This window comes from Heterocephalus glaber, unplaced genomic scaffold (assembly GCF_053883595.1).
Source record: "Heterocephalus glaber isolate CG9 unplaced genomic scaffold, H.glaber_assembly_v1.0 deba00001481, whole genome shotgun sequence".
NCBI classification, from domain to species: domain Eukaryota; kingdom Metazoa; phylum Chordata; class Mammalia; order Rodentia; family Bathyergidae; genus Heterocephalus; species Heterocephalus glaber.
In genome coordinates this window covers 2,658,512-2,684,891 of record NW_028258317.1, presented here as the reverse complement: position 1 = coordinate 2,684,891, position 26,380 = coordinate 2,658,512, and the positions used below count along the sequence as shown (strand labels likewise).

Here is a 26,380-nt window from a genome sequence, read left to right as displayed (position 1 = left end):
AAATTCAAACTCATGGCGATTATCTGAGTTTCCACATCTCTTAAAACATTAGTCAAAAGCTACTACAGAAGAGGTACTTTGCTGAGAAAAGTTCTTACAGCTTGCATCCACACAGAGAGGAACTGCTGCAGTTCCACCCTCGCCTGAGTGGACAGCTCCAAGATTCGTTCTCTGTGCTCATGGCTGGTGTAGGCAGAATCTGTGAAGTCCTCCATCTGCTCCAAGATGACTTCCAATGTCGCAGAGAAGTTCTCTTTGGACTGAAAGTAAGGATTCTCCTGAAGAGCTTCAATATTCACCTGAGAACAAAAAGGATATGGATCCATGTGAGTCAGCATTCCCACATAACCAAAACAGGCCAGAAAAACACCAGAAATTTCTTTCCCAGGCTGACGGGAGATACAACTTCCAATGATAACTATATCCTCTGCTAACCCAGGAAGATACATTCGAGAGTTATCAATGGCCCAGCTACTCAGGAGGCTGAGGCAAAAGGATCACAAGTTCAAGTTCAGCTCAGGCAACTTAATAAGACCCTGTCTCAAAGGTCTCAAAGGTGAGGATGTAGCTTAGGGAAAGGCCCTGGGTTCTATCCCCAGTATCATTAAAAAAAAAATCACCAATGGTTATGCAAAGCTTCTTTCCTAGAACTGTTAATAGAAAGACAGAAGGTCAGTGAATACTAAGAAAGAGCACCGTTGCACAGCAACTGGTAGGAAAAATGAACTGACCTCCAAGTAAAGGCACTACATCTGAGAAAATGCCTAGGCAAAGTCCTGAAAGATGTGTTACACCCAAATATGAATATGTACTGATCTCCAAGAGGATGAGTGTGGAAGGGGTAGAGGGTGAGAGGAATAGGAAAAGGCATCACTTTACTAATTCAGCAAAAGCTCTGCTAGTCACCTAACTGGTCTCCCTTTTGTTTTTTGTCCCCAACAGCACTTCAGTGAACTAAACATGGAGAAGAGAGGAGAGAAGAAGAGGGGAGGGAAGGGGAGGGGAGGAAGAGAGAAAAGAAAAGACCAGTGTCATTAGTAAATATAATGCTAAGCCAATTACTGAACACTAGGTTTGTAAGTGGTGGTATTGCTTTAAGGAAATATATCTGCTTTTGTGAAGCGTCATCCTAAATCATTACATAATATGGACTCTATATATAACAATGCTCCCTTAAAATGGAACGAAGAATATCAAAATATTCTCTTTATTCTTACCTTGAATTCTTTAATTGCATGAAAAATACTGACAGATGAAGTGTCAGTCTCTCCATGTGGCTTACAGTCGGTCACAATTTCAATGACTTTATCCAGAGCCACTTTCATTCGGTTAAACACTCCTTCTTTGTTTTTATGGGCTGATTCACAGTTAGGATGCCTGAGACATGTCTTCAAAACAATTGAAAGTGTTTATTTTAATATGTGGCCCATCTCCTAATACATGAAATCTTACAGAGAACGTGTCATGCTAATAAAAATGGTTCTTTACCCAAGTCTCCTGGGTCCCTGGCTCCCCCAGCTGCCTCTCCTCACTAAAGTGGAAGCAGGATGAGTAAAAAGCGATAGCAAGGTTAAGTGAGAACCGCAGAATGCAAAACTACATCTTTATACTTCAATGACAAGTTCACCTAAAATTGTTGGGGAAGAAGTATTCTTTATCATGATTAAAGCTATTATACATGCAAGAACTAAAAAAGAATGAGGAAAATGAACAAGACAATATGTGACTGTGGCAGCATCTTTGACTTTTAAAAGATGACATAAATGAAAACTACTCAAGGACGTTCTGAGTGGACTCCATGGAGTGCATTTTTATGGCTTCAAGGATCCCAGCATGGAGCAAACATTCTCAGGAGAAAAGTCAATTCTAAAGAAACTCTTAATGAGATATTACTAGTCTTTATTTTTTATTTTTTTAGAAGAGGGATTGAACCCAGGGCCTTCACACTTAAGCTACTTTCCCACAGCTTTTTGTTTTATTTTTCATTTTAAGACAGGGTCTCATTAGTGGGGCTTGAATTTATGATCCTCCTGCCTCTGCCTCCCAGAGAGCTGGGATTACAGGCATACGCCACCGTGCCCAGCTTATGCATTCTTGAATTGTACCAATTTGCTGGCCAATTACTCTCTGGAAATACAAGCTCTTGATTGATAAATGTGTTAAAAGTAGAAAAAAGGAATTAGACATATGAAGTTACAGAATAAACAAACTAAGAAGGGCTGACTCCTACTCCCTATGATTAACCAATCCTAACGTGCCCAGCTTTCTCTAGAGCATGCGCAGCTGGTTCCTCAGTGGACAGGCACAGCCACAGGGAGCACCGTGTGGGGCAAGCCTGACTCACTGGGCCTGGTTTACCCTCTCCTGCTTAGCAGTCAGTCAAACCTGACTGAGAGGTTATGACTGTCTGAAGCTGGGGAAGAAAGTTAGCATTCTTGCACAAAGTAGCTGAGATTTAACTATTCAGGCCTATGTTCTCAGTTACCCCTTAATCTTTCAAAAAATGTAAAATACATAAGCTAGATCCATTTAATCAGGTTTTCTCATCGTGAATTCCCCACAAAGTGAAACACAAACTTCCTTACCTTGGATGCGGTGAGAAGCATCATGGTACACTTTTCAAGCACTGCCCGAGCTGCTGCCATTTTTGCCTTCTTTTTTTCATCTTTCAAATCCTAAAAATGAAACTAAATTTCTGAGCAGTCCAAGAGCATATAAATAACCTGGTCTCTCAGAAAATGATTTACTCAACAATAACAGAACCCAAAAATTCAGTAATGCTGTTAAGAATAAAAGAACTCAGGACAAATTTTTATGAGCTGTTGCCACTTCAATCTAAATACAGCCCTCCCCCTCGTTCACAGTATCACCCCTGACCTTTCAGTTACCAGCAGTCAGTGTTTGTTTTATTATCTATCTCCTTGCACTTCTACTAAAATGTAAGCTCCAAGAGGGCACAAGTTTTTGTGACTTTTATTTACTACTGTATCCCCAATGCCTAGACTGGTACCTGATTCAAAGCAAGCACCTGATGGGTATCTGTTCGGTGAACTGAATGAATGAATCTGGCTGGCAGCTATATTCATTCAGCATATTCTGGCCTACTGAGGAAGAACATATGTGAACCTCGGATGCATACTTCATGAAAGTGAGCTACAAAGAGCATTTATCAAACACAGAGGTCAAAATGGCTGCTCGTAAGTTTCAGGGGGGGGCCCCAGATTAATTAAATTTTAAAAATAGGTATTCCTTCAGCCAAAACGTGCAGAAGTTTTTAAAATGTTGGGTCATAGTCTTACTCTACTTGGAGGAGCATTATGCACACCAAATTTCTAACTACTACAAATCAAAATACTGGTGAAAGTCTGCCAGTTATATCCAGAGGCAGAAGGGATTTAGGCAGGAAGCATAACTATTGAACCACAACATCCTTGCTCAAATGCTCAAGAAAATGCTAGATGATAAGCTGATATTATTATAAAAATATTCAGGTTAATAATTTTTATAGGGGAAGAGGGAAAAGAAGGAAGATGAAGACAAAAAGAGAAAGAAAAGAGAAATATATTATAAAGAATTATGGTGAAACAGAAAATGAAACTATAAGGTGCCCATAGAGGCAGCTTTATTAGAGACAGATGTCACTATCCTGTCCGCCACTTTCCAGGCCAGTATCTATCCTCCAACACCAGCTATGACCAGAGGTCATGTCCAAAATGACAGGAGTCACCTATGGGCCTGTTATGGCCATCAGATCCAAAATGTTTCCCCAAAAGGCTCACTGGGTTGAAGGGTTGGTTGCTTACTGGATTTTGAGAAAGTGATGGGTTAGTGATGGGGTTTAACTTCATCAGTGGATTAATTTACTGATGAGATCATAATTCGACAGCATTACTGGAAGGTGATGGAAAAAGAAGTGGAACCTATTAAAGGGAGCAGATCACGGGGCTGTGACCCTGGGCACTATATCTGGTCCCCAGTTCCTTCCTCTCAGGCTTTCACACCCTCTCTGTTTCCTGGCTGCCATGAGGTGAGCAGCTTTGCACTCCTTTACTCTTCCATCATAACGACTCTGCCTCAACACAGGCCTAAAAGGAATAAAGCCAGCCAACTATGCACTGAAGCCTCTGAAACTGTGAACCAAAAGAAAGTTTCCTCCTTTATATATGATATTTTGTCACAGTAATGGAAATCTGACTAATACAGGGACTATCTCAAGAAACAGTGAATTAATACACATGTAATCTGCTGACAAGATGGGAGTCATGCACCAATACCCCAACAAAGAAAAGTCAATCCTGGAATAGCATGGTTTTCCATCTCCCTAAACTTAGGAGTTTATGGTCTGAATTGGGGGACAAACCCATGAAAAACTGATATCGTGCTGTAGTTTGAGAACCATTAGAAACAGACACAATGAGCTAGCGACCTTAGGAAAGTTTACCATCTCAGGATCAGTTCCCTTACATGTAAAACAGTAATAATAGTGCCTGACCTCAAGGGGATGTATTGAGAAGTAAATAAGGTAATGTATATTAAGTGCCTAACACATGATATAGCTAGTGCAAATAAAGCAAAATTGTGGGCATTACTATTAATCTAACATAGTAAGAAAAACAGAAATATATAACAAAATATGTTAAGAATACATACGATGACTCGATTTATTTGCCGGATCTCTGTAGAGGAATCAGATGGAAAATTTCATAAAAGACAAAGTACCCAAGTACTCAAGTACAGTCTTACAGGGAGTATGACTGTCTCCAGTGGGAACATATTCAACTGGTACATATGTGCAAAAAATATACACCAATCTACTAATAGTATCCTGGCTTATTTATGAAAAGCCTTCAAAACCAAAGTTTAATAAGCAAAGAAACCAACTCAAGTGATTGAAAAGTCCACACTTTTATTCAAACTAAAAAGTAGTATGCATTTATCCGAAGACGTTAAAATGTAGTAAATACATACATTTTGTCTATCTCCAGTTAGATGTGCAAACTCCACCATTTCATTTCCGAACTGACTGAATATTTGGACAAACTCTTGGAAGCTATTGACTTTCTCTAGTCTTTCCATAGTTGCAAGAACCTGCACACAAAGAAAATTTTATTATCAGGTGATACATATGAAAGAGACAGAGACTGACAAGGCTGAGTTAGGAAAAAAAGGGAAATTTTAAATCCTAGGGCAGTGACTGTGAACCTTTTAAAGCTTTCAGTGATAACAAACAGCCAGCTGCGCCATGATAACAAACAGCCACGTGTGCCATAGGTTCGCCACCACTGTCCTAGGAGAAAGCTGGGAGGAGGCAGAAATGAAGACAAGACGGGGCTTCACAGCCAGGTGTGGTAGCGCACACCTGTACCCCTGCTACCTGGGAGGCTGAGGCAGGAAGTTAGCAAGTGTGAGGCCAGCATGGGCAGCTCAGTAAGGCCCTATCTTAAAAAAATAAAGTGCTGGGGGTGAAGCTCAGTGGCAGAGGACTGCCTAGCATGCACAAGGCCTGGGTTTGATTCTCAATACTGGAAAGGGTAGAAGCTGATTCAAAGTTAGAATCATTTAGGGAATGATTTGCTTTTAGGATGAGACTGGGGCTTACTTGAAAATTAAAAGAAACAGAAAATTTTGAAAATACCAAATACACAAAAAGAAGAGTTCTTTATGTAGCCTAGTCTGGAGGAGGCTAGAAAGGACAAGATGATGCCCACTGCCATGGTTTGGGCTTGGTTTGAGTGTGCCCCTGACGGTTCCTGTGCTGAAAGCTTGGTCCCAGTGTGTCACTATGAGAGGTGATGGGGCCTAGTGAAAGGTAATAGGTCACTGGTGGCATTGCCTTCAGAAGGGGATCATGTAGCATTCATGGTTCTTATAAAAAGAAGATTCTGGCCCTTTCTTAAGTCTGTGCTTCCTCTCTTGCCATGTAATATCTCTCTCTCTCTCTCTCGTATGTGCTCCCATTTGTTGGAACTTAAACCTCCAAAACTGGAGCCAAATAAACCTACCTATATCTTTCTCTCTTTTGTGTGGTACAGGGGCTCAAACCCATGCAGGGCCTCATGCACAGTAGGCAAATGCATACCCCCTACCACTGAGCTATACTCCCAATCCACCCTCTTTTCTTTATAAAGTGCCTTGCATTGGCATAAGGTATTTTGTTATAGCAACAGAAAAATGGACAAATAGAGTAATCAGATCTTCAAGAGCTAAGAAGGCAGTGAGGATAAAAGACAACACACAGAAGCTGTGTGAGTCGCTAAACCAGAATTGGAGGAACCACAATCTTCCCAGGAAAGGGGAAAGAAGGTCATCTACAAAGTGGAGTGGAAAGGGAGCTTAAGGACCTCAGAGTAGAAAAACAGTTTGGATCAGTCCGGAATTGCCTGTGGAATAAATTAATTGCCAAGAAGCTTCAGGCAGTCAGGAGTAAAGAGAGAGCATGAATCACAGTAGAGCCAACAGATAGTATTGTTTTCTTGATGTAAGAAATAAAAACACAGATATCCTGTGCTGACTTAGTTTTAATGAGGATATGATGGATATCTGGCATGCTGACCTGCCCTGGCAGCTTAGGAAGCACACATAGCACACACAGATAAGGCCGAATGCACACTGGGCAGAGCCCCCAGCTCCCAAAGAGATGAAGGTGGGCCCTGTCCCTCTAGCACTGCCTGATCCCCCTCTTCAACTTCTTTTTTCTCTTTATACTTTTTGATTCACTCAACTCTCATTAATTAGTTTTGTCTCAAACCCTACTGGGAACAATCCCTCCCCTGGCTGACTGCTCTTCTCCCTGCCCAGGGGAATTATTCCAGGGAAGAGACAATCACGCATGCCTGGGTTCCTGGATGTCAAGGAGCATGACCATCACTAGAAGACTGTACAAGCTCTGGAAGAGTTTAAATCTTTATGTTTTACAACTACTCAGGAACTCTTAAAGCCTCTGCATACAGAGAGTTTACAGCTGTGAATAATTACGGTTTTGGATGATTTAATTTTGCTTAAGCTTATAAATTGTTACTCTCTAACTTGGAAAAAATAAAAAAATTGAAGGCTTCAGCATTTTTATAAGTTTCTGCTAATACATTACCATGGTGTCCAGCTTTCCTTCCTAAATGGCAAACATTTAAAAGTCTTCCAATAAGGCTCCACGTAGATAATAATTCTATGAGAAGAAACATTATTTGCATTCAAAAGTTTAAGCCCAAGCCAGATGCAGTGGCACAGTCTTATAATCTCAGCACTCTGGGAGGCTGAGGCAGGAGGATCACAAGTTCAAGCCTAGTCTGGACAACTTAGCAAGCCCTTGTCTCAAAATAAAAAATAAAAAGCACTGAGGACACAGCTCACTGGGAATGACGTGGGCTCAATCCCTAGTACTAGGGGAATAAAAATCAAGCACATTGCTGACTAATTACAGGCATAGAAGAAATACTACTATTAAACTATAGACAATTAGCATTATACACAATTATAATAGACAAGAATTACTGAATTAACTGTAATTAACCTAAAAAAACACTTCTGAACAACGCACAAAAACAATGGCAGAAAAGCAAGTACCTTATTTCTTGATGTTATTATCTGTTTGATGACTACTCGGTCTGCCAGCAGCAACACTTTTGTCACTGAGGAAAGAAGTAACCTTGCTGCTTTTATGACTCCTGTTTTGTCTGCAAAAATTGTGATCTGGCCATCAGATTCTGAATGATTCAAGTTGGCTACATCTGTAAGTGCTGCAATTGTTTCTCCTAACAAGAAAGGGGAAAATGTTGAAACTGAGAATAAGACACTGAAATAAAAATCCATACTTTCCTCTGATCTTGAATATAACACACACAAAGGGAAAACTCCGCTCTGCAGTCTTACTTCAGGAACAAGAAAGAATTTCACCTTGATAATTGGAGGGACTGTCGATGAAGCTTCCTAATGACAAAATAATAGCATACTTTTCACAACAGCAAGGAACATTTGCCTCCAGTCAGTTAGAAAGATAGAAATTTTGTTTCCAGTGGTATGGCAAATACAACAATCTAAATGTCTCCTTCCACTAAAGGAGAAGGGGAAAAAAAAAGTCCCCTGTTCTGCAAAACACTAAAAGTCCCAGGACACAAAACCCAAAGAAGAATCCAAATCACAGCACAAGTGCCCCGCTGTGGGCTTGCAGGGAGGGCAGGGAAGGTGGGGAAGCGGTACTGCCAATCACCACACTGTGTGCAATGATTAGGTCAGTATTTGTAAAGATAAGTCTGGCTGAAACATAAAATGGACTGGAAAGGGGAGACTTAAAGCCAGGCTACTATTCCAGTTGTGGATGCAAGGTAATAAGGACTCCAAGGATGGTGGCCATAGGAATATAAACATGATTTCACAGATACTGAGCAAAGGAAGCATAAAATTAGTACCTGACCAGTAATAAGGACAGTAAGTGGGAAAAAATGGCTTTATGGTTGCTAATGCAAGTCACTTAAGGAAAATCAGAAGGACATCAAAATGACATCATTGGAATGATGATAAATTTAGCTTCAGACAATAGGAGTTTAAAATGACACAAGAGTTCACTAAACATAAGCCACTAAATATGGATGGGCAGTGAAGACTGGGATGTCATGTGTATAGTGGCAGCAGCTGAAGTTTGACTAACAGAGGTCATTAGCCTCCAAGATGGCTCTCAAAGATCCCACCCTTGCGATGTTCCCTCCCACACTGGACTAGATTTGGTAGGGCAGAAGTGTAATATGTCACTTGCGTGATTAGGTTATAAACTTGGAGGCCGTCATCTTGTTCTCTCGGGAGGGAAGCCAGCTGCTATGGAGTAAGCTGCCCTGGTACACAGAAGCCTAAGCGATGAGGAACCAACTGCCCCAGGAGGGCACTTGGAAAAAGATCCTACAGTCCAGGGAAGCCTTTGGGTAACTGAGGCACAGCAGAAACACTGACGGCAACCTTGGGAGAGGCACTGACCTAGCACGCCCCCATACCCTCCTCCTCCCAGCCTTGGCCCTGATTCCTGGCCCAGAGAAACTGTCTGAGATAATAAACGTCTGCAGCTTTGCACTGATACATTTTGGTTAATTTGTTAGACAGAAATACAAAGTTTTGTATTACAAAGTTTTTATGGCAAGATATACAAAGAACAAAAATGCTAAAACTTAATGCTCACAGAAAGGGCCAAAAGTATCAGTTTGCATTCTATTAGCAATTGCTGAAAGGATAAAAATGTTTCCTCTGTAACTCTGGAAATTATTAATTTTTCCTGTAGTTCTCAATCACCACAGAAATTACACAAGAGCCTGCACATATGGCATTATTTAGACTTTTCCTTTTCAAACTGAACCCCAAGCATTTAACTCGTAAGTACACGGGGTGGTAACATTGGGCCAGCTCCATCCAACATGGTCAAATGAGTCCTTAACATTAGAAAGCTGCTCAGAGCATAGACTGTCCAGAAATTAGTTCACTGAGAAAGCACCAAGTTGCCCTGCAGCTTCACAGCGGTCATTTCTAATTTATTCCATGCAGTTAGCTGGTATTGTTTCTTAAAGTACAACCCTAATGCTACTCATACACAAACATTTCTTGTACTTCCTTACAAAGCATAAAATTTCTGGTGGCCAAGTAAGTAAAACTACAAAGCAAGTGACCACAGGGAAAGAAGAATAATGATTAAAAAAAATTTAAAAATTAAAAAAAATTTTAAAAAAAGAATGATAATTATAATGACACTAATATTTGTTGGACATTTCACATGTGCCAAATGCATATGTGTATTACATCAAGATAGCTCTATAAGCATTAACAGCCCCATTTTGTAGATGAGAACACTGCAGTTTTGTAAAAGTTTAACAGCTTGCCCAGTGTCAATCTGCTAGCACATGGAAGAGGTGGGATTGGAATCTGGGCAGTCTGACTCTACAGCTCCAGTTACTTTATCACTACTTGTATTATTCCCCTCAGCTGAATGTTAAATTGTCCGGTGGAGGAAATGGTCAGGATGGGCTGACTAGGCAGAAATATATCCATCCCCAGACCCACTGCCTTAAGCCTGTGACAAGGGAACATTAGGCCTTCCATGCCCCCTAACTCCAGGAGGTGCTGCACTCACCCCCTCACCTGAGGGACTGCAGGAGGCCACTCCCAAGCAGGGAAAGGGCCCTTGACATGAGGAAAGTGGTGCACAGAGCCCATGACCCTTGGTGTCTTCTAAGACTCTGTCCACACAGCTGGTTGGTTATGGGCCTCGCAGAAAGCCATATCAGACTACAGTATGTCGCTATGCCATGTTCTCATGCTCCCGGGCCCACCGGGAAAGGAAGACTCAGGTTGCCCTCCCTTTCAGTTAAAAGAGTAAAACACTTGCTCTGATCAAGGGCTGCTCTGAGAAACAACATGAAGAACATGTCACACTCTGCTGCACTGTTCACAGCTTTATGTAAGCTCTGATTAGAAGTGCTCGCATCATAATCCAGTGCCAGGAAAATGCCCCTCTCTCCTCTTACAAGCTGGTTTATTTCCTTTCAGCAAACAATGAGAATTATATAACCCTTTGTTTCTCGCATTTTTATCTTGCCTTTCAGGAAGTACAGAGATAAATTTCATGCTTAATTAAAATAATCATGTTTGCCAAAATTTCCAGTATATTTATTTTCCTCTTCTTTTAATGGGTTCATTGAACATGTCTTTTATTGTAAGTGATTTCAAATCCTTTTCACAAGTAGAAAAAATATAAATTGAGACTAGAATAAGGCTACCTCTCCTGCTTCCCACAGAAAACCTATTCTCTAATCCAGCAAATGGCTAGAAGCCCAAGAGCCAACCCAGAGTCCTGTTTCCTTTAGCCAACAATCTCTTTCTGTATATTTGCCACCTTCATGAATATTTTGTGTACACTTCCTGCTCTTTAAAACTCTGCTACAGCCAGGTGCAGTGGCACCCAACTGTAATCCCGGCTACTCAGGAGGACTGCAAGCCTGTGGCCAGCCTGGTCATCTTAGAAAGATGCTATTTCAAAACTAAGCTAAAAAGGGCTGGCAGTTTAGCTCAGTGGTAGATGTCTTGCCTAGAGTGCATACGGCACTAGGTGCAATGGGGGAAGGGGCAACTAGTACACTGTCTTCGTCTAGCTGCTCTTATTGTAAAAGTTTCCATATTAATCTCTGTACCTTCATTCTCAACCTTGTCTCAATCTGCCCTCATTTATCCATTTCCTTCATTCTATCAAAAGGATTTCTAATTCAAAACAATATCTTTCATCTGGCTCAAAATTCCTCAATGACTCCCTATTACCTACAAAATAATACCTGAAGTCATTCATATAACACACAGGACTGCGTGTGATCTGGTTGGTCCCTCCAAATCACTCCACCTCATCACACTCACTTCCTTCCCCCTGAGTATCCTCCAAAACACCTGCGCCTCCATCAGGGTTGCTCATCTCAGGAAGCAGCACCACCACCCAGCTATTTACCCCCAAACCTTGGAATTATCCACAAACCCTCTGTGTCACACCACACAACCTGTCAGCTCCATCTTGACAATACCTCCAAATGCAGCTGCCTCGCACCACCTCCACTGCCACCACCTAACCTAGGTCACCACTGTCTATGGCAGCAGCCTCCTCCTGGGTTTCTCTGATCCCACTCTCATATTCCCTAAAATCAACTTTTCTGTATAAGAATCACCAGCTGGCATTTTAAAATATAAATGAGGCTCTGTCTCAACAAAGAATTATTCAGACCAGGGCCGGGGGTTTAGCTCAGTGGTTCTGGCACCTGTCTCAAAGGCATAAGGTCCCAAGTTCGATCCCTAGTACCAAAAAAAAAAAAAAAAGAATTATCCAGAGAAAAATGTCAGTAGGGTTGAAACTGAAAAACAGCAGCTCCACTGGTCTTCTCACACTTACCCTGTTTTATTTTTTTTCTTCATGATAACAATCATCTTGTCTATAGTCTGTCTCCTGAATTAGAATTCAAGCTCCATGAGGGCAGACTTTTGACTGATTTGGACATAGCTATACCCATACAGCCTAGAAAAATGTCTGGTATATTGCCAGCGCTCAGTAAATATTTAATGAGAGAATAAATGGATAAAATACTTCACATGATCTATTTGTGGCCTTCAAAACACCACAGGTTCTAAAATGCTTTGTGCCATCAACTACAGAGAACTGAAACAACATGAAGTTTGAAGTCACAATGATTTGCTGAGGAGCACCGCCCCATACTATGTCTCTCCACTCCCTACGTGGCTGTAGGCACCCATTATCAAAAGACTACAACACAGTACACATTTTTGCTCAAAACAGTCATTTTACATCATCTCCAAAGCAATAAAATTGGTATAGACTTCAAAATCAATATCCACATACCTGCTTGTTTAGCTTCAATACAGGCAATATTTATTTCTTCTTTCAAATCCCAGTTTTCATTGGCTATAGCTTCTCCTACTTTAACAAATCTTCCAACTGCAAGGTTGACAGCTTGCCCAACACGCTGAATCGCTTGCAGAGTTTTATCCGACTTTTTGGTATTATCTTTATGATTAATAAGTGTGGTGATCTAAAAATAAAAGATAAAAGTAACTTGCTTAAACTTTATCTCAATGCTTAAAAAAAAAATTTAAAGGCTACATTACAAAGGCCAAAAAAACCGAAGCCCAGCATATTGGACCAGCCCAGGGGACTAAATCAATAGTTTTAGATGTTTCAACCCATGGACAACCAACAAAGTATCTTATATCACTCCTAATAACAATACTTCCAATGTTTTGCTATTTAAAAAAATACTTCCATTAATCACAATTCCAAGTCCACCTGAGGGCAGTTACTTGGGGCATACAATGCTCTCCAGATCTTCCAACAAATCTTAAAGGCACTAGAAAAGTAGGAGAGGGCAGATCATTACATTCACAGAATCCACAGAAACCAAAGTACGCTGGGTCTAGCTGTCTAGAGGATGGTGAGAGCAGAGATAGCATCTTCTTCCACTGCCTACCATGGTGAGGGGGTTGTACCAAAATAGTACTTGTGCCTTACATGTTTACTGAGTTAACTAGATACTTTAGAATGACCACTGTAATCTATATTTTCTATGGCTCTAAGTTTTTTTTACATGAGCCTCAAAGTAAATGAAATACCAAGAGCTTTAACATTTGGTTCCAAGTCCTGAAATACAAAAGATGACAAGTTCAGTTCATTGACACAAATATATAATTGCTTCTTGGCCTTTTGGCTAAGATCAAGTGCACTGACACAAATATAAATTTTCAAGATATCTTAGAAAGCTAATACATGAACCACACCAACATAAAAATATTTATGAAAGGGCCAGGGATTTAGCTCAGTGGTTTCGCCGCCTGCTGCGCAAGCGCAAGGACCTGAGTTTGATCCCCGGTACCAAAAAAAAAAAAAATTTATGAAAGAATGTTGCTAGGTGTGTTGATGTACACCTAATCCCAGCTAAGGAGGCGGAGGAAGGAGGATCACAGGTTTGAAGCCAGCCTGGTCTGCACAGAAAGACCCTGTCTCAAAGCAAACAAATACAAATGTTATAAAGAATCCACTTATCAAAAATAGGCTAGGGGCCTAGGATTTAGCTCAGTGGTTCTGCCACCTGCCTCGCAAGCACAAGATCCCGAGTTCAATACCTGGTACAAAAAAAATAGGCTTTTAAGTTTATTCCAGTTAAAATCAGAGAGATTCTAGCAGCTAGGAAAAGCCGAGTTTATCATATCCATGTGTGGATGGGCTGACATTGGGAAAGAGAGATAGTAGCTAGCAGGGAGAGATTTCATCCATGAGAGGATGGGCTATCACTAAGAGAGAGAGATATTAGCAACTAACTGGAAAAGGAATTAGATTTATATAGGTATTGAAGCGGCTAATGAATCAGGGGTGAAATATTTATGATTTGGATGTCCAAGGATGGTCTGCTCAGGTGTGTAGACAATTACTGGATTTCTCAGCACCAGGGGGGTTGTATACTTTTGAGTCCATTTGCCCTATTTACTGAGAAGCTACTGTTATTTCCTAAAAGCAGCCTGTTTGCTTCCATTTTTTTTGTGAAGGATTCACTTAAGTCAGACCTGACAAATATCACATGAAAAATATAAATCCCAACTAGTAAATGTATGTTGACTTTAACTTTTTTGTTTGTTTTTTGAGAAAGGGTCTCACTGTGTAGTTAAGGCTGCCTTGAACTCACTATGTATCCCAGGTTGGCCTCCAACTTACAGCAATCCTCCTGCCTCAGCTTCCCAAGTGCTGGGATTACAGATGTGTGCCACCACACCTGGCATGAGTTTAACTTTTTAATAATTTATATGGCATATTAACAAAGACCAAAATAGAAAACCAAGAGAAGAAAGCAATCACTTTTACCCCTTTAGAAACTACTATGTGCCAAGCACTTCTTTTAGAATTAACTGAAAAGCCTAAGTTTGAGTCTTGGCTCTATCATTATTAGCAAAGTGATCTATAGTACTGTTTTTCAGTAAATTTTTAACATTTAGTAGATGTCAGGTCCTGAAGACAGATAAGTAAATAAGACTCTTAAAATCCAGGCTCCATTAGGTTTATAGTACAGAATACTGATAATCATAAAAATATATTTGTTGCATGTTATCATATGCCAACTAAAATTTTAGACAATGATTTAACAGCAATGAACAAAAAAGCCCATGTTCTCATAGAACTCATATTTTATGGAGGAGTTGGGGAGATAAAATAATCACATAAACAGGTCAACAAAGAAACATTAAAGAAAATGCTATGCAAAAGGTAAAACAGAATAATGTGATAGAAAGTCTGGGTACTACCTGAGATTGGTTGATCTTTCTTCTGTGAAAAAGTGATATTTAAGCTGAGATCTGACAGCAAGAAGTCAGGCTGGCAAACATCAGGGAAATAAAGCAGAGGCAGCTAGGGGACTCCCTGGGGATGAACTGGCCCTGTCACGGAATGAAGTAAGCTCAGAAGTGGTTGAATCCCGGGGAGCAAGAGGACAAACATAAAACTCATATCCAGGAAATCATAAACAGGAACTAGCCAGGAAAAGTTGTGCTTGGGGAAAAGAATGTATGTTTTAATCTATCCTTCAGGAAGCCACTAAAAGATTTTTAAGAAGAAAAACGATATAATCCTTTTAGTGGTTTTCAAATATGTTCACAAATTTTTTCATACATTTCCCTTCAGGCAGTGGAGCCTGGTTCTTCCTCGAGTAGAAGCTGGACTCACTTCTAATGAAGAGACTGCAGTGGAAGGGCTGGAGTGCTTCTGAGAGCAGGACTCAGATAATGTGGTGACTTCCATCCCACTCCCCCTCTCTTTGGGGTCACTCTCAGGGGGAAGGGAGCCAGCTGCCACATAAGGGAGGACATTCCAACAACCCTGTGGGGATCACCCCCCAGGAAAAATTGAGAGCTCTGGCCAACAGTGTGAAGAGCTGAGGTCTCCTGCCAACAGCCAGCTGAGTGAATTGGAAGCAGATTCATCAGCACCAGCCCAGCACCTTTTAGTCTCGTGACAGACCTTAATCCAGAACCACCAGGGAAATCACTCCAGAATTCTTGGCCCACAGAAAGTGTAATAAATGTTTGTTGTTTTAGGGGACTAAATTTGGAGTAATTTGTTCTGTATCAATATATAACTCATACAGATTTTGGTACACTTGGATCTGCAATGATACTGTAACATAACCTAACATGTGGAAATGGCTTTGAAATCAGACTGAAAGTTGAACTGACTTGAGGAGTAAAAGCTACACAGCCAAAGAAACTTTGTAGAAGCATGATAGCTTTGGGGATGCTAGCTCATCAGTATGAAAGGCCTTAAACTAGGCCATTTATAAACAATGGAAACACACAGCTTATGGTTCTGGAGGCTGAGAAGTCCTAGATCAGGGCTCCATAAGGTCAGTGTCTACTGAGGGCCAGGGCCTTGTGGATGCCGGCTTCTAGGTCTGTTTATACACTGCAGAAGGGACAAACAGGTTCCCTCAGCCTCTTTTATAGGCATTAGTCTCATTCATGACCTAATCAGTTCCCAAAGGCCTCACTTGTTAATAATGTCACCACGGGAGTTAGGTTCCAACATATGGATTTGGGGAGGATACTGACATTCAGATCAAACCAGAAACTATGTGTGGAAGCTTAAAGGAAAGTGAAAACAATCTCACTGGTAACTGGAGAAAAAGGGTTCCTCATTACACAGTGGCAGAAAATCATCCTCAGTAATACAGAAAAGAGAAAATATACCTACTAAACTGGGTGATCTAGCTAAGGAGATTTCAAGGCAGTCTTTGAGGTGCTACCTGGTTTCTTCCTGCAGTTTATAGTAAAATGTAAGAGAGAAGTTAAAGGAAGTATCAGTAAATAAAAACAAGCCAGAATTTTCTGGTTTTGAAAATTCCTAGTCAGGTGGCACATCATGTTAAAATTAACAGTGGCCTCTAGGCAAGAATAAAATCTAGGAGATTGTTAAGACAGCATGATCTATTTTCAGGTATTTTGTCACATGCCTGTAATCCCAGCACTTGGGAGGCTGAGGCAGGAGGATTGTGAGTTCCTGTCCAACCTAGGCTACAAAGCAAATTCAAGGCTGGCCTGGACTACATAGTGAGACCTTGTTTCAAAAATAAAAAACGGAATGAAAATTAAACATTTATAGTGTGACTATAAAATCTTAGTAAAGATCCCAAAATATTCAAGGTGTTGCTCCAGACAATCACACAGTTAAACAAGTTTCCTAAGTGCTTAGAGGTGTTGGCCCTCAGCCATGCAGCAAAAGCCCAAGTTAGAGAAGAGCTTATCTTAAAGAGATTTTTGTGTGAGGATGACTTTGTTTAATAGACTGAGTCCAATATGACTCAAAGGAAACTAATATAATTAATATAATTATGTTGGCAGCAACATCACCAGCTTGGGCTGAGACAGATCAACACAGAATGAAAGAAGCTTTATACCATCAAGCTTCCATAAGCTGGGGGCGGGCTTAGAAAAATATGCAGCTGCAAACCAGGGCTACCTTTTGTGAAAAGGGACAAGTCAGAAGGCAATGCCAAGAGCAATGAAGAAGTCCAAGGACTTAAGTCTTAATCAAGGAACTACCAACGGTGTTGGGGTGGATTTCAGAATGTGCACACCTGTAATTCCAGCACTCTGGAGGCTGGGGTAGGAGGATGGCAAGTTCAAACCCAGTGTAGACAACTTAGTGACTTAGTGAGACCCTGTCTCAAAACTTTAAGAATAAATTAAAAAAAAAAAAAAAAAAAGAATAAATTTAAAAAAAAATTTTAAGGGCCAGGGATGTAGCTCAGTGCAAAAACCTTGGGTTCAATCCCCAGTACCACCAGAATGCTATGAACCAGCAGGTTGAACTTAGATAGTCCTCACTAACAGAATAAAGCAGAAGGGACAGTGTGCTACTTCTGAGGCCAAGTCATAAAGTCACTACAGTCTGCATCTCTCTCTCTACTGTTAATGACTCTGGGAAGGCCAGGTGCTATGTCATGATGATACTTGAGCAGCCCAATGGAAAAGCTCACATGATGAGGAACTGAGGTTTCTTACCAACACCTAGGAAGACTCTGAGGCCTTTTGAGAACAGACGTGAACTACCCAGGGAAGCTACTCCCAGATTTCTAATTCACAGAAACTGATTGATATAATAAATGTTTGTCATTTTAAACCATTAAGTTTGGGATACTTTGCAACATAGGAGTAAATAACCAATGCAAGCTCAATGTATGTTTTTTTTTAAATGCTCTGAGGAGAAAAGTAGATTGCTAGAGCAGCAAGGGTAGAAGCAAGAAGACCAGTCTGAAAGTTGTTGCAATAGTCCAGGCAAAAGAAGATGCTAGACATGATGATATAAAGCATCAACAGTAAGAAGGGAGGAAAAGGAACAAACTGGGAATGTCTTAAACATGACTTGCTTGATAGATTAGGTTAGTGATATCAAAATGACCCCTAAATCTGTGGCATAACAGTGGATTGACATAAAACTAATATCTCTATGTGGCAGCCACATAAAACTATTTTTGCATAAATAATCTACTCTAATCCGAATAATCATCCTAGGACATAGGCACTACCCTATTCCCTTTTCACAAATAAGGAAACTGATGTTAAAAGATCCCTATTTAAAGGTCACACAAGTGACGCAGCCAGGATTTAGTCATACAATTTGAATCAAGACACCATACTCTTACACACTACCCTACAATGCTGCCCAACAACCCAATGAAATGGGTTCTGTTAGCATCTCCACCTTACAATGAGAAAATTGGACATCAGGAAGTGTAGTCAAGTTAGGATTCAAATAGTTATTTATATTTTACTTTTATAATATATTTTATATTTATATTAATATATTTTATATCTAGTTACAGAGTTAGGATTATAGAGCCCTGCCCTTTAGCATTTAGCCACAGTGTCCTGTGATAAGAGGATTTAATACAGTGATGAAAGCATTGTGTGTAATACCCAATGTATGGTGATTGTGCAAAAGTGTATTAGAATTAACAACTGTCTTTAATCTTCAGGTATTATTAAAGATTAAAAAAAAAACAGGCCGAGTGAAATTGGCTCACACAATAAATAAGTAGTCTAGTTTAGAATTTGTATCCAGATTTATCTGACACCAATGCCCACCCAGTACCTCTCCTTTATTGGAAGTTTTCAATTTTACATATTTATTTAGAAGGTGGACGGAATGCTTTCTTCAAAATATAATGTTACCTAATCCATCACGTAATCTCGTCAATGAATTGCTACAGGTGAACTCTGAAGATGACTGTGGGCCTGCTGTTGGGAAGCAGGATGACAGATATAAGACCTATCTGCACTACCTTAGCCCCGCAGCACACATAATAAACTGCAGGGAACTTCAGCACCACATGGAGAAAGGGAACTCAACCACCACTGCCTACCTCAGGCTACCATCTTGGGGGAGATTCTGGAGTGAAAAGGAGTATACACTGGTGATTAGGTTGAATGTGTCCCCTCCTCCCCCACATTCACATACTGAAATCCTAATCTCCAGTGTGATGGTGTTAGGAGGCGGGGCCTTTGGGAACTGATTAGGTCCTGAGTGTGGAGTCTTCACGAGTGCAATTAGTATCCTCATAAAACAGACCCCAGAAAAATTCTTGCTCCTTTCCACCCCATGAGGACAATGTGAAGACACCTGTCTGTGATTCAGAAAACAGGCCTCACCAGACACTAAACCTTCTCGAATCTTGATCTTAGACCACCCAGCCTCCAGGACCATGAGGCAGAAAACAAATGTATTGTCTAAGACATTTTGCCTATGGAATTTTTGTTGAGAAGCCCAGAGTAAGACATTGTGTTACATCACTGATTTACATGAAGTTTTAAAAATTCAATTATAAAGATCTGCAATTAGGCTAAAATACCAACTATTGTTCAGTTCCCAAACACACTTTCTGCTTTCACTACAAGCATCCTCCCCAGTGCATAATGAGGTGTGGCTGTCTTCCTCTTACTGGAAGAGGTCTGGAAAATGTTCAGTCCAAATACAGATGCCTTTAAAATTGATATTTGGAAGAGCTAGGCCAATACATAAAATCCCTTATTAGAAGATCTATTTTTGTGCTAAAATTATTTTCTGACCTTTAAGAAGGGAGTTTCAAAAGTTACAGATGGTGCTGTTCAAAAGGAAAAAAAAAGGGAAATATAGGAAAGCCTTAGGAAATGAAAATTGCCCATACTCCAACCCTCAAAGCATTCTGGTATAGTTGTTTCTATAAAATTGATATTAAACTTCAATTTTCCTAACATGCAAAATGGAAATAAGACTAGCTAAGATTTACTAAGAACAAGAATACCAGGCACTAGGGTATGTTTTACATGTATTACTTCATGTCGTGTTTACACCCCAGTATCTAATTGGTACAAACTATTACCTACATTTCATAGGTAAAAACCTTGAAAGGTGAAGAGGCTAAGAACTTGCCCAAAGCTACAAAGCCAAGAAACTGCCCAAACCTTTAGTCAATATCCCTCTTATCTCTTGGATTATGTAAATTATCAAGTGAAAAACAGCTAGCAGAGTGCTTTCCAAATCATGATATGTAAAAAAAGAAAAATAGCTAAAATTCTTGAAAAATAAAGGGCATCCTGAAGTGAGGGTCACAACTTGCAGTTGCTGGGACAAATAACTCAAAAGAATGTTCTAGAAAATGCCTGAATGAACCAGAGACCAGGGCAGTTCAGAAGGTATCCCACGTGGGGAGAAAGACTATCTGAAGTACTGAAGAACTCTACCGTGGAATAATAGAATAAAAATGAGGGTTTACTTAGTACCTTGTGATAAAGGACAACATGAAGTACAAACTGGCCATGTATATCTTAGCAGTTACCAGCATATACTCTGGTGGTGAATCCTGAGTGTTTACATGAGCATGTGACCCGCTATCTAACATTTCTGTGACTCTTCTCAACTGTAAAAATAAGGACAACAATAGTAACCATCTCATAGTTATTATGGGAACAAATAAATAAGTAATACCACAAAATACCTTACTGTTAACACAGTAAGCACTACATAATTGCCAGATATTACATTGCTTAAATTTCTATAATATCAGTTCCTTTCTCATGTTTATGAACTTATTTTGTAGAATAACTGATAGTATGGACTTTCTTAGTTTACTTTGTGAGCAAGCAAGAAAGCAAGTGAAGGAACTGATTTAAAAAAATACTAAACTAAACCTAATTCCTTGAAAGGTGAAGAATAATCTAGAAGCCAGTTTGGGATACAGAGGTTCATCTCAGGGCTTACTTTCATCAGTAAATTCTCAGAATCATAAGAATTTAAATACCAGGTACAGTGCAGGACAATGACACATGCCTGTAATCTCAGTTACTCTGGAGACTGAGGGCAGGGGGACTGTCCAGCGGAAGCCCAGCCTCGACAAATTAGAAGAACTTGTCTCAAAATAAAAGACAGACAAGGGGATAAATCTCTTGCAAATGAGAAGGGGTCCAAGAGAACGAGGGCAAAAGGAGAGGGGAAGGGAAAATAAGTAGAATAAAGATATGGCAGGTACAGGAACCTAATAACCTAAATGAATATAAACATTATATGTCCTAAGCATGAAATAAGATGAATAATATCAACAAGAATTAAAATGGGGAAAGGGGTTCTAGAGGAGGAAATAGGGAGGCAAGAGGGAAGTGGAAAGGGATTAAAAAGAAGAATCAAGCTATATTATATACCTGTAGCCACTCCTCAAGATGACTGTAAATTTCATGAACTGCATGTACTTAAAAGGGAGGCGGGTGGGGATACAGCTCAGCGTGAAGGCCCTGGGTTCAATCTCTAGTATAGCAAAAACAAATCAAAACAAAAACCAACCAAACAAACAAAAAACCACCCAAGGCAGCTCATTAGCTATAGAAAACAATATGGGCGAAAAGTACCAGGCATACGAGTATTCTCTCAAGAAGGCAGAAAACGTGCACTTTCACTCGCATCTGTTTTATTTTTGCAATTAAAAACACATTTGTACACATACACACAAATCAGCAAAGAGTAGAGGAGGCCCTTTAGGTACCCTCTTCATCTACAACTTCCTGAAACAAGGATTCTGAAAAGCTTCCAGGACACTGCAGAGAGGAATGGAAAAATGAAGTGGGCTCCCTTAGAAATGTAAAAGCCTGGAAAGGGTGAGTGAAGGAAATGTATCGTGGACAGGAAAAGGCTAGTAGGCAGTAGAATAAATAACATTCCACACTGGGGTGGAGCTTTGTGCTGACATCCTTCTTCCCTTCCTTGGATAAAAACATCATAAAGCTGAGAGTGGGAGTTTTGACAGGAAGAATAAAGTGATTATTAAAGGAGGTGAGAAGTCACTCCACAGAAAATATGCTTGGCTCTTAGCCTGGGGCTTTTCAAAACATTGCTTGGACTATAAACTATGCAAGATACGAGTATGTATAATATACATATGCACGGTTTAAAGAAGTGCAAGACCATGAACCCACCACTAAGCTTAAAAGAACATGAGCTTGCCTTGCATGTGTGAGGGCTTGAGTTTGATCCACAGTACTCAAAAAAGGGGGGGAACAATAAATACCAGGCCCAGACATTCTGCAGGCTCCTCCCCATCCCTATCACCTCCCTCCCTTGCCCCAGAAGAAACAACCGCCCTGACTTTGCACTCATCACTCCCTTACACCTATTACATATGGTAGCTAGAGCCCTAAATGATGTACGGTTTAGTCTTGGCTGGCTTTGAACCTTAATTTTTTTCCCACTCAACATTAAGATTTTGAGATTCATCCACACTGATTCATTTTGTTGACACATAGTATCTCATTAGTTGAGCATTTCACAATTTAAACATCCTACTGTTAAGAAGACATTTGGGTACGTTTCCAGTTAGAAGTAAAAATGTTACCCATATTCTTATCGATTTCTCTTTTTTCCCCATCCAAGGGATTTTTTTTTCCGGTACCGGGAATCGAACTCAGGACCTTGAGTTTGCCAGGCAGGTGCAGCGTTACTGAGCTACATCCCTGGCCCCCTTGATTTCTCAAATACACATGCAAAGGGTTCTCTGGGGATACAGACTTGGGAGTGTAGTTGCTGGGCCTTCGGTCAATACCCACCTTCAATTTCATTTTATATATAAATATAAATAAATAAATATATATGTACCCCACAAAAAAGGATACATCAGAAAAAGAAAAACTTGTATAAATACTTTAATACTAAATTTATTGGGACATCATGAGATTAATACAAATTACCTTTGGCCTCCGAAATTACAAGGGGTGCTCAGAGTGGTGGCTATCAGAGTCCTTTGTTTTGGGTATGGTGCTGGAAATTGAATCCAGGGCCTTGCACATGCTAAGCACTGACCTCAGACTCCCCCTTGAATTCTAATAGATTACACCAGACTGTTCCTCAAGATGGTTATACCACTGGCATTTCCACCATCTCTACCTTCCTTACCAACACTTGCCCTTACTGTACTTTTAGCTTGTAATTCTAATGAAGCTAAACGTCTTTTCACTTATCTTTTAGCCATTTGTTTCCTCTTCTGTAAGATGACAACTGCATCTCCCAGGCTTAATGACTAATCTTTGTACTTTTTATTCACAGGATTATTTATTCTGGGCACTACCAATCAAATCTTGGTTGATTAGGTTGCAATCATATTCTCCTACTTTATCATTTTATTTTCTCACTTTTATAATGTCATTTAAAAAACAGAAGTTCTTCATTTTAATGGAGTCAAATTTATCAACCTTTGTAGAGTCTATATACTTTTGTTACTGTAAGAAACCTTCTTACACCAAGAGGTGGTGAAGGTATTGCCTTATATTTTCGCTCAAAAGTGTTAAGTTTTTATTTCACAGTGATGTCTAATCCACCTGGAATTCATTATTTTTCTTTTTGTGTCTTTTTTCTCTTTTATATTTTCTTTTCTCTGATTTTTAAAAAATTTTTTTGTTTCTTGAAATTGGTTTTAAACATGGTATGAGACAGAGATAAAATTTCATATATTTAGATAAAAAATTGACTTAGCCTCTTTTTCTTTTCTTCTTTTTTTTTTTTTTTTTGTACCAGGGATCAAACTCGGGACCTTGGGCTTGCAGCAGAACCACTGAGCTAAATCCCTGGCTTTTTAACTTCTTTTCCCCACTGGCCAGCAATGCCAATTGTCATGTATCAAGTTTCCATGCTGTATGGATCTGTTCCAGGGCTCTCTATTGTGCTTTGCTAGTCTACTTTGTCCTCCCTGTTCTTACTCCCACATTATAGCTTTAAAATAAATCTTGAAGTCAAGTAGATAAGCAAAACAACCCTACCCACCTTGTTCCCTTCTGGCTATTCTTGGCCCTTCGTTCTTTCACAAAATTTGAGAATTACTTTAATTAAATTCTACCTAAAAATCTTGTTGAAATTTTCATTGGAATTGCATTAAATTTGTAGATCAACAGAGAAAACTGAGACATGTCTACAACATCATGTCAATCTAGGCATGGGACGCAGTATTTTTCTCTACTTTATTCAGATAAACTTTGGCTCTCCCCTCCCAGGAGGTTATGGGGATTGAATCCAAGGCTACATCCCCATCCTTTTTATATTTTTAATTTTAAAAATTATTTTTCATTTATTTTTTGAGATAAGGTGTAGCAAAGTCACAAAATTGCCCCTTCAGTCCAAGATCAAATTTGTGATCCTCCTGCCCTGGCCTCCTAGAGTGCTGGGATTATAGGCATGTACCACCATGCCCACTTGATTTTGTTTTGGGGCTTTTTTTTTTCTTTTCACATGAAACTTTTTTGGAGGAGGCTGGGCCAGGATCTCTTGATGTAGTTCAGGCTGACTTTGAACTCAATCTTCCTGCCTCAGCCTCCTGAGTGCTGGGATTATAGGCATGCACCACCACACCTGGCTCAGACTTTGTTTTAATGAATTTCAAAATTCTGAGACAGATTTTTGGTCAACTTGCTCTTAAGTGCTCATTTTTAAAGTAATATTTTAAAACTGTCACACAAAAACAAGTTGTCCATAAAATGTTCTTCTTTCATTCTGAAGAATTTATGATATACTGTTATCATTAACCAGTCTTTTATTATTAAACTTAAATGGCCAGTTGAGAGAAACAGTTCTGAGACCTATTTTGGCTTTTGGTAAGATTTTAAAATTTTAGCCAGGTGTAGTGTGGTACAGGCCTGTAAAAGTCAGCCTGAATTACACAGAGACCCTGCCCTGCTCCAGCAAAATTTAATTCAAAAACAAACAAAACCCCAAAAACAAAATCAAGTGGGCATGGTGATACATGCCTATAATCCCAGCACTCTGGGAAGCCAGGGCAGGAGGATTGCCACCCCAGATTGGACTATAGTGAATTCAAGGCCAGCCTGAACTACAAAGCAAGATCCTGTCTCAAAAAACAAACAAAAAAAGATTTTAAAATTTTCTCCATGAAGTCTGCCACCTCTCTTTTGGAACCTCATGTTTTGCTGTCTTGTTATTATAACTCAGTTTTTAAAAAATAATTCTTATTTATTAATGTAGAGAAATGTTATCAACTTTGGTATTCTATATACTATGAACTTGCTAAACATCCTTAATTTTTATAATTTATAGACTCATATTTTGTGTAATTACACAACAAGACTTGATTTTTCCTTTCCCAACTCTGTATCTTTTATTTCTTGTCCTTGTCCTATGGCACTGGCTAGAATTTCTAGCAGAGATTAAACAGATGCTGTAATAGTAGACGTCCTGCTCATTTCTGGATTTATTTGGTTTTATCTTTTGACACAGAATCTATGTGGTCCCGGCTGGCCTCCACTTACAGTCTCCTTTGCCAGCCTCCTTAGCAATGCCATTAGACCACGGTGTACTACCATGCCTGGATTCTGGGTGCTTCGCTTTCTTTTTTTGAACCAGGTTCTTGCTACACATTCCAGGCTGGCCTTGAACTCACAGCAATCCTCCTGCCTCAGTCTCCCAAGTACTGAGATTGCAGACTTGTGCTACCATGCCCAGGTTTGTTTCTGGGGTTTTTGCTTATACTATTTGTTTATGGTATGGGTTTACATCCAGGGCCTTTACATGGAGCAACATCCCCAGTCCTTTTATTTTTAATTTTTAGATAGGGTCTCAACAAGTCATCCAGGCTGGGCTCTTACTTGGAATCCTCCTGCCTTAGCCTCCCAGAGTACTGGGATACAGGTATATACCACCATGTCCACTTGTTTCTGATTTTAAAGCAAATGTTTAAAATTTGACTGTTGTTATGATATTCACTCTGAGTTTTCTACAAATACTCTATCAGATTAAGAAAGTTTGTTTTTGTTTTTTTCCACCATGCATGGTGGCACACACCCGTCTCCCAGCTACTTGGGAGGCGGCAGCAGGAGGATGACAACACGAAGGCCAGCCTGGACAACTTAGTTGACACTCTATCTCAAAATCCCAAAAGGTCTGAAGATACAGCTCAGTGGTACAGTGCTTGCCTAGCATGCATGAGGCCCTGGGTTCAACAACTCAGTAATAAGAAAAATAAAAAATAAAGGACTGTTTTTGTACTACTAGTTTGCCAAATGCCTTTTTTTCTTTTATATTACTATGCATTAAATCCAGGGCACTAAGTTATGTTCCCATATCTTTTTGAGACATGGTTTTACTAACTTGTTCTGGCCAGCCTCAAACTTGTCATCCTCCTGCCTCAGCCTCCTGAATAGCTGGGATTGATTTCAGGTGTGCATCACCATGCTAGTACTTATCATAATTACAAGCTGAATGCAAATGTTCTTTCTGCATATATATTATGAACATATCTTTTCTCCTCTGTGAAGGCAAAAACTGTACACATTCTTCTAATATTGATACAATCTT

At 39.8% G+C, this 26,380-nt stretch overlaps 1 protein-coding gene across 3 annotated transcripts in view; it reads right to left on the bottom strand.

The window, feature by feature from the left end:
- Ctnnal1 (catenin alpha like 1) overlaps window positions 1–26,380 on the bottom strand; it is a 63,923-nt gene that overhangs the window by 34,267 nt on the left and 3,276 nt on the right. For all 3 annotated transcript variants that reach the window (XR_015440147.1, XM_004848151.3, XM_021261155.2), the window contains exons 2-7: window positions 12,365–12,554; window positions 7,561–7,748; window positions 4,969–5,088; window positions 2,586–2,675; window positions 1,218–1,388; window positions 99–299 (exon numbers count right to left, since the gene is read on the bottom strand). Coding sequence is in view for 2 of the 3 variants with exons in the window: in XM_004848151.3 (XP_004848208.2) it covers window positions 99–299; window positions 1,218–1,388; window positions 2,586–2,675; window positions 4,969–5,088; window positions 7,561–7,748; window positions 12,365–12,554 (960 nt within the window). In the remaining variant the exon portion in view is untranslated. The remainder of the gene's footprint in view (window positions 1–98; window positions 300–1,217; window positions 1,389–2,585; window positions 2,676–4,968; window positions 5,089–7,560; window positions 7,749–12,364; window positions 12,555–26,380) is intronic.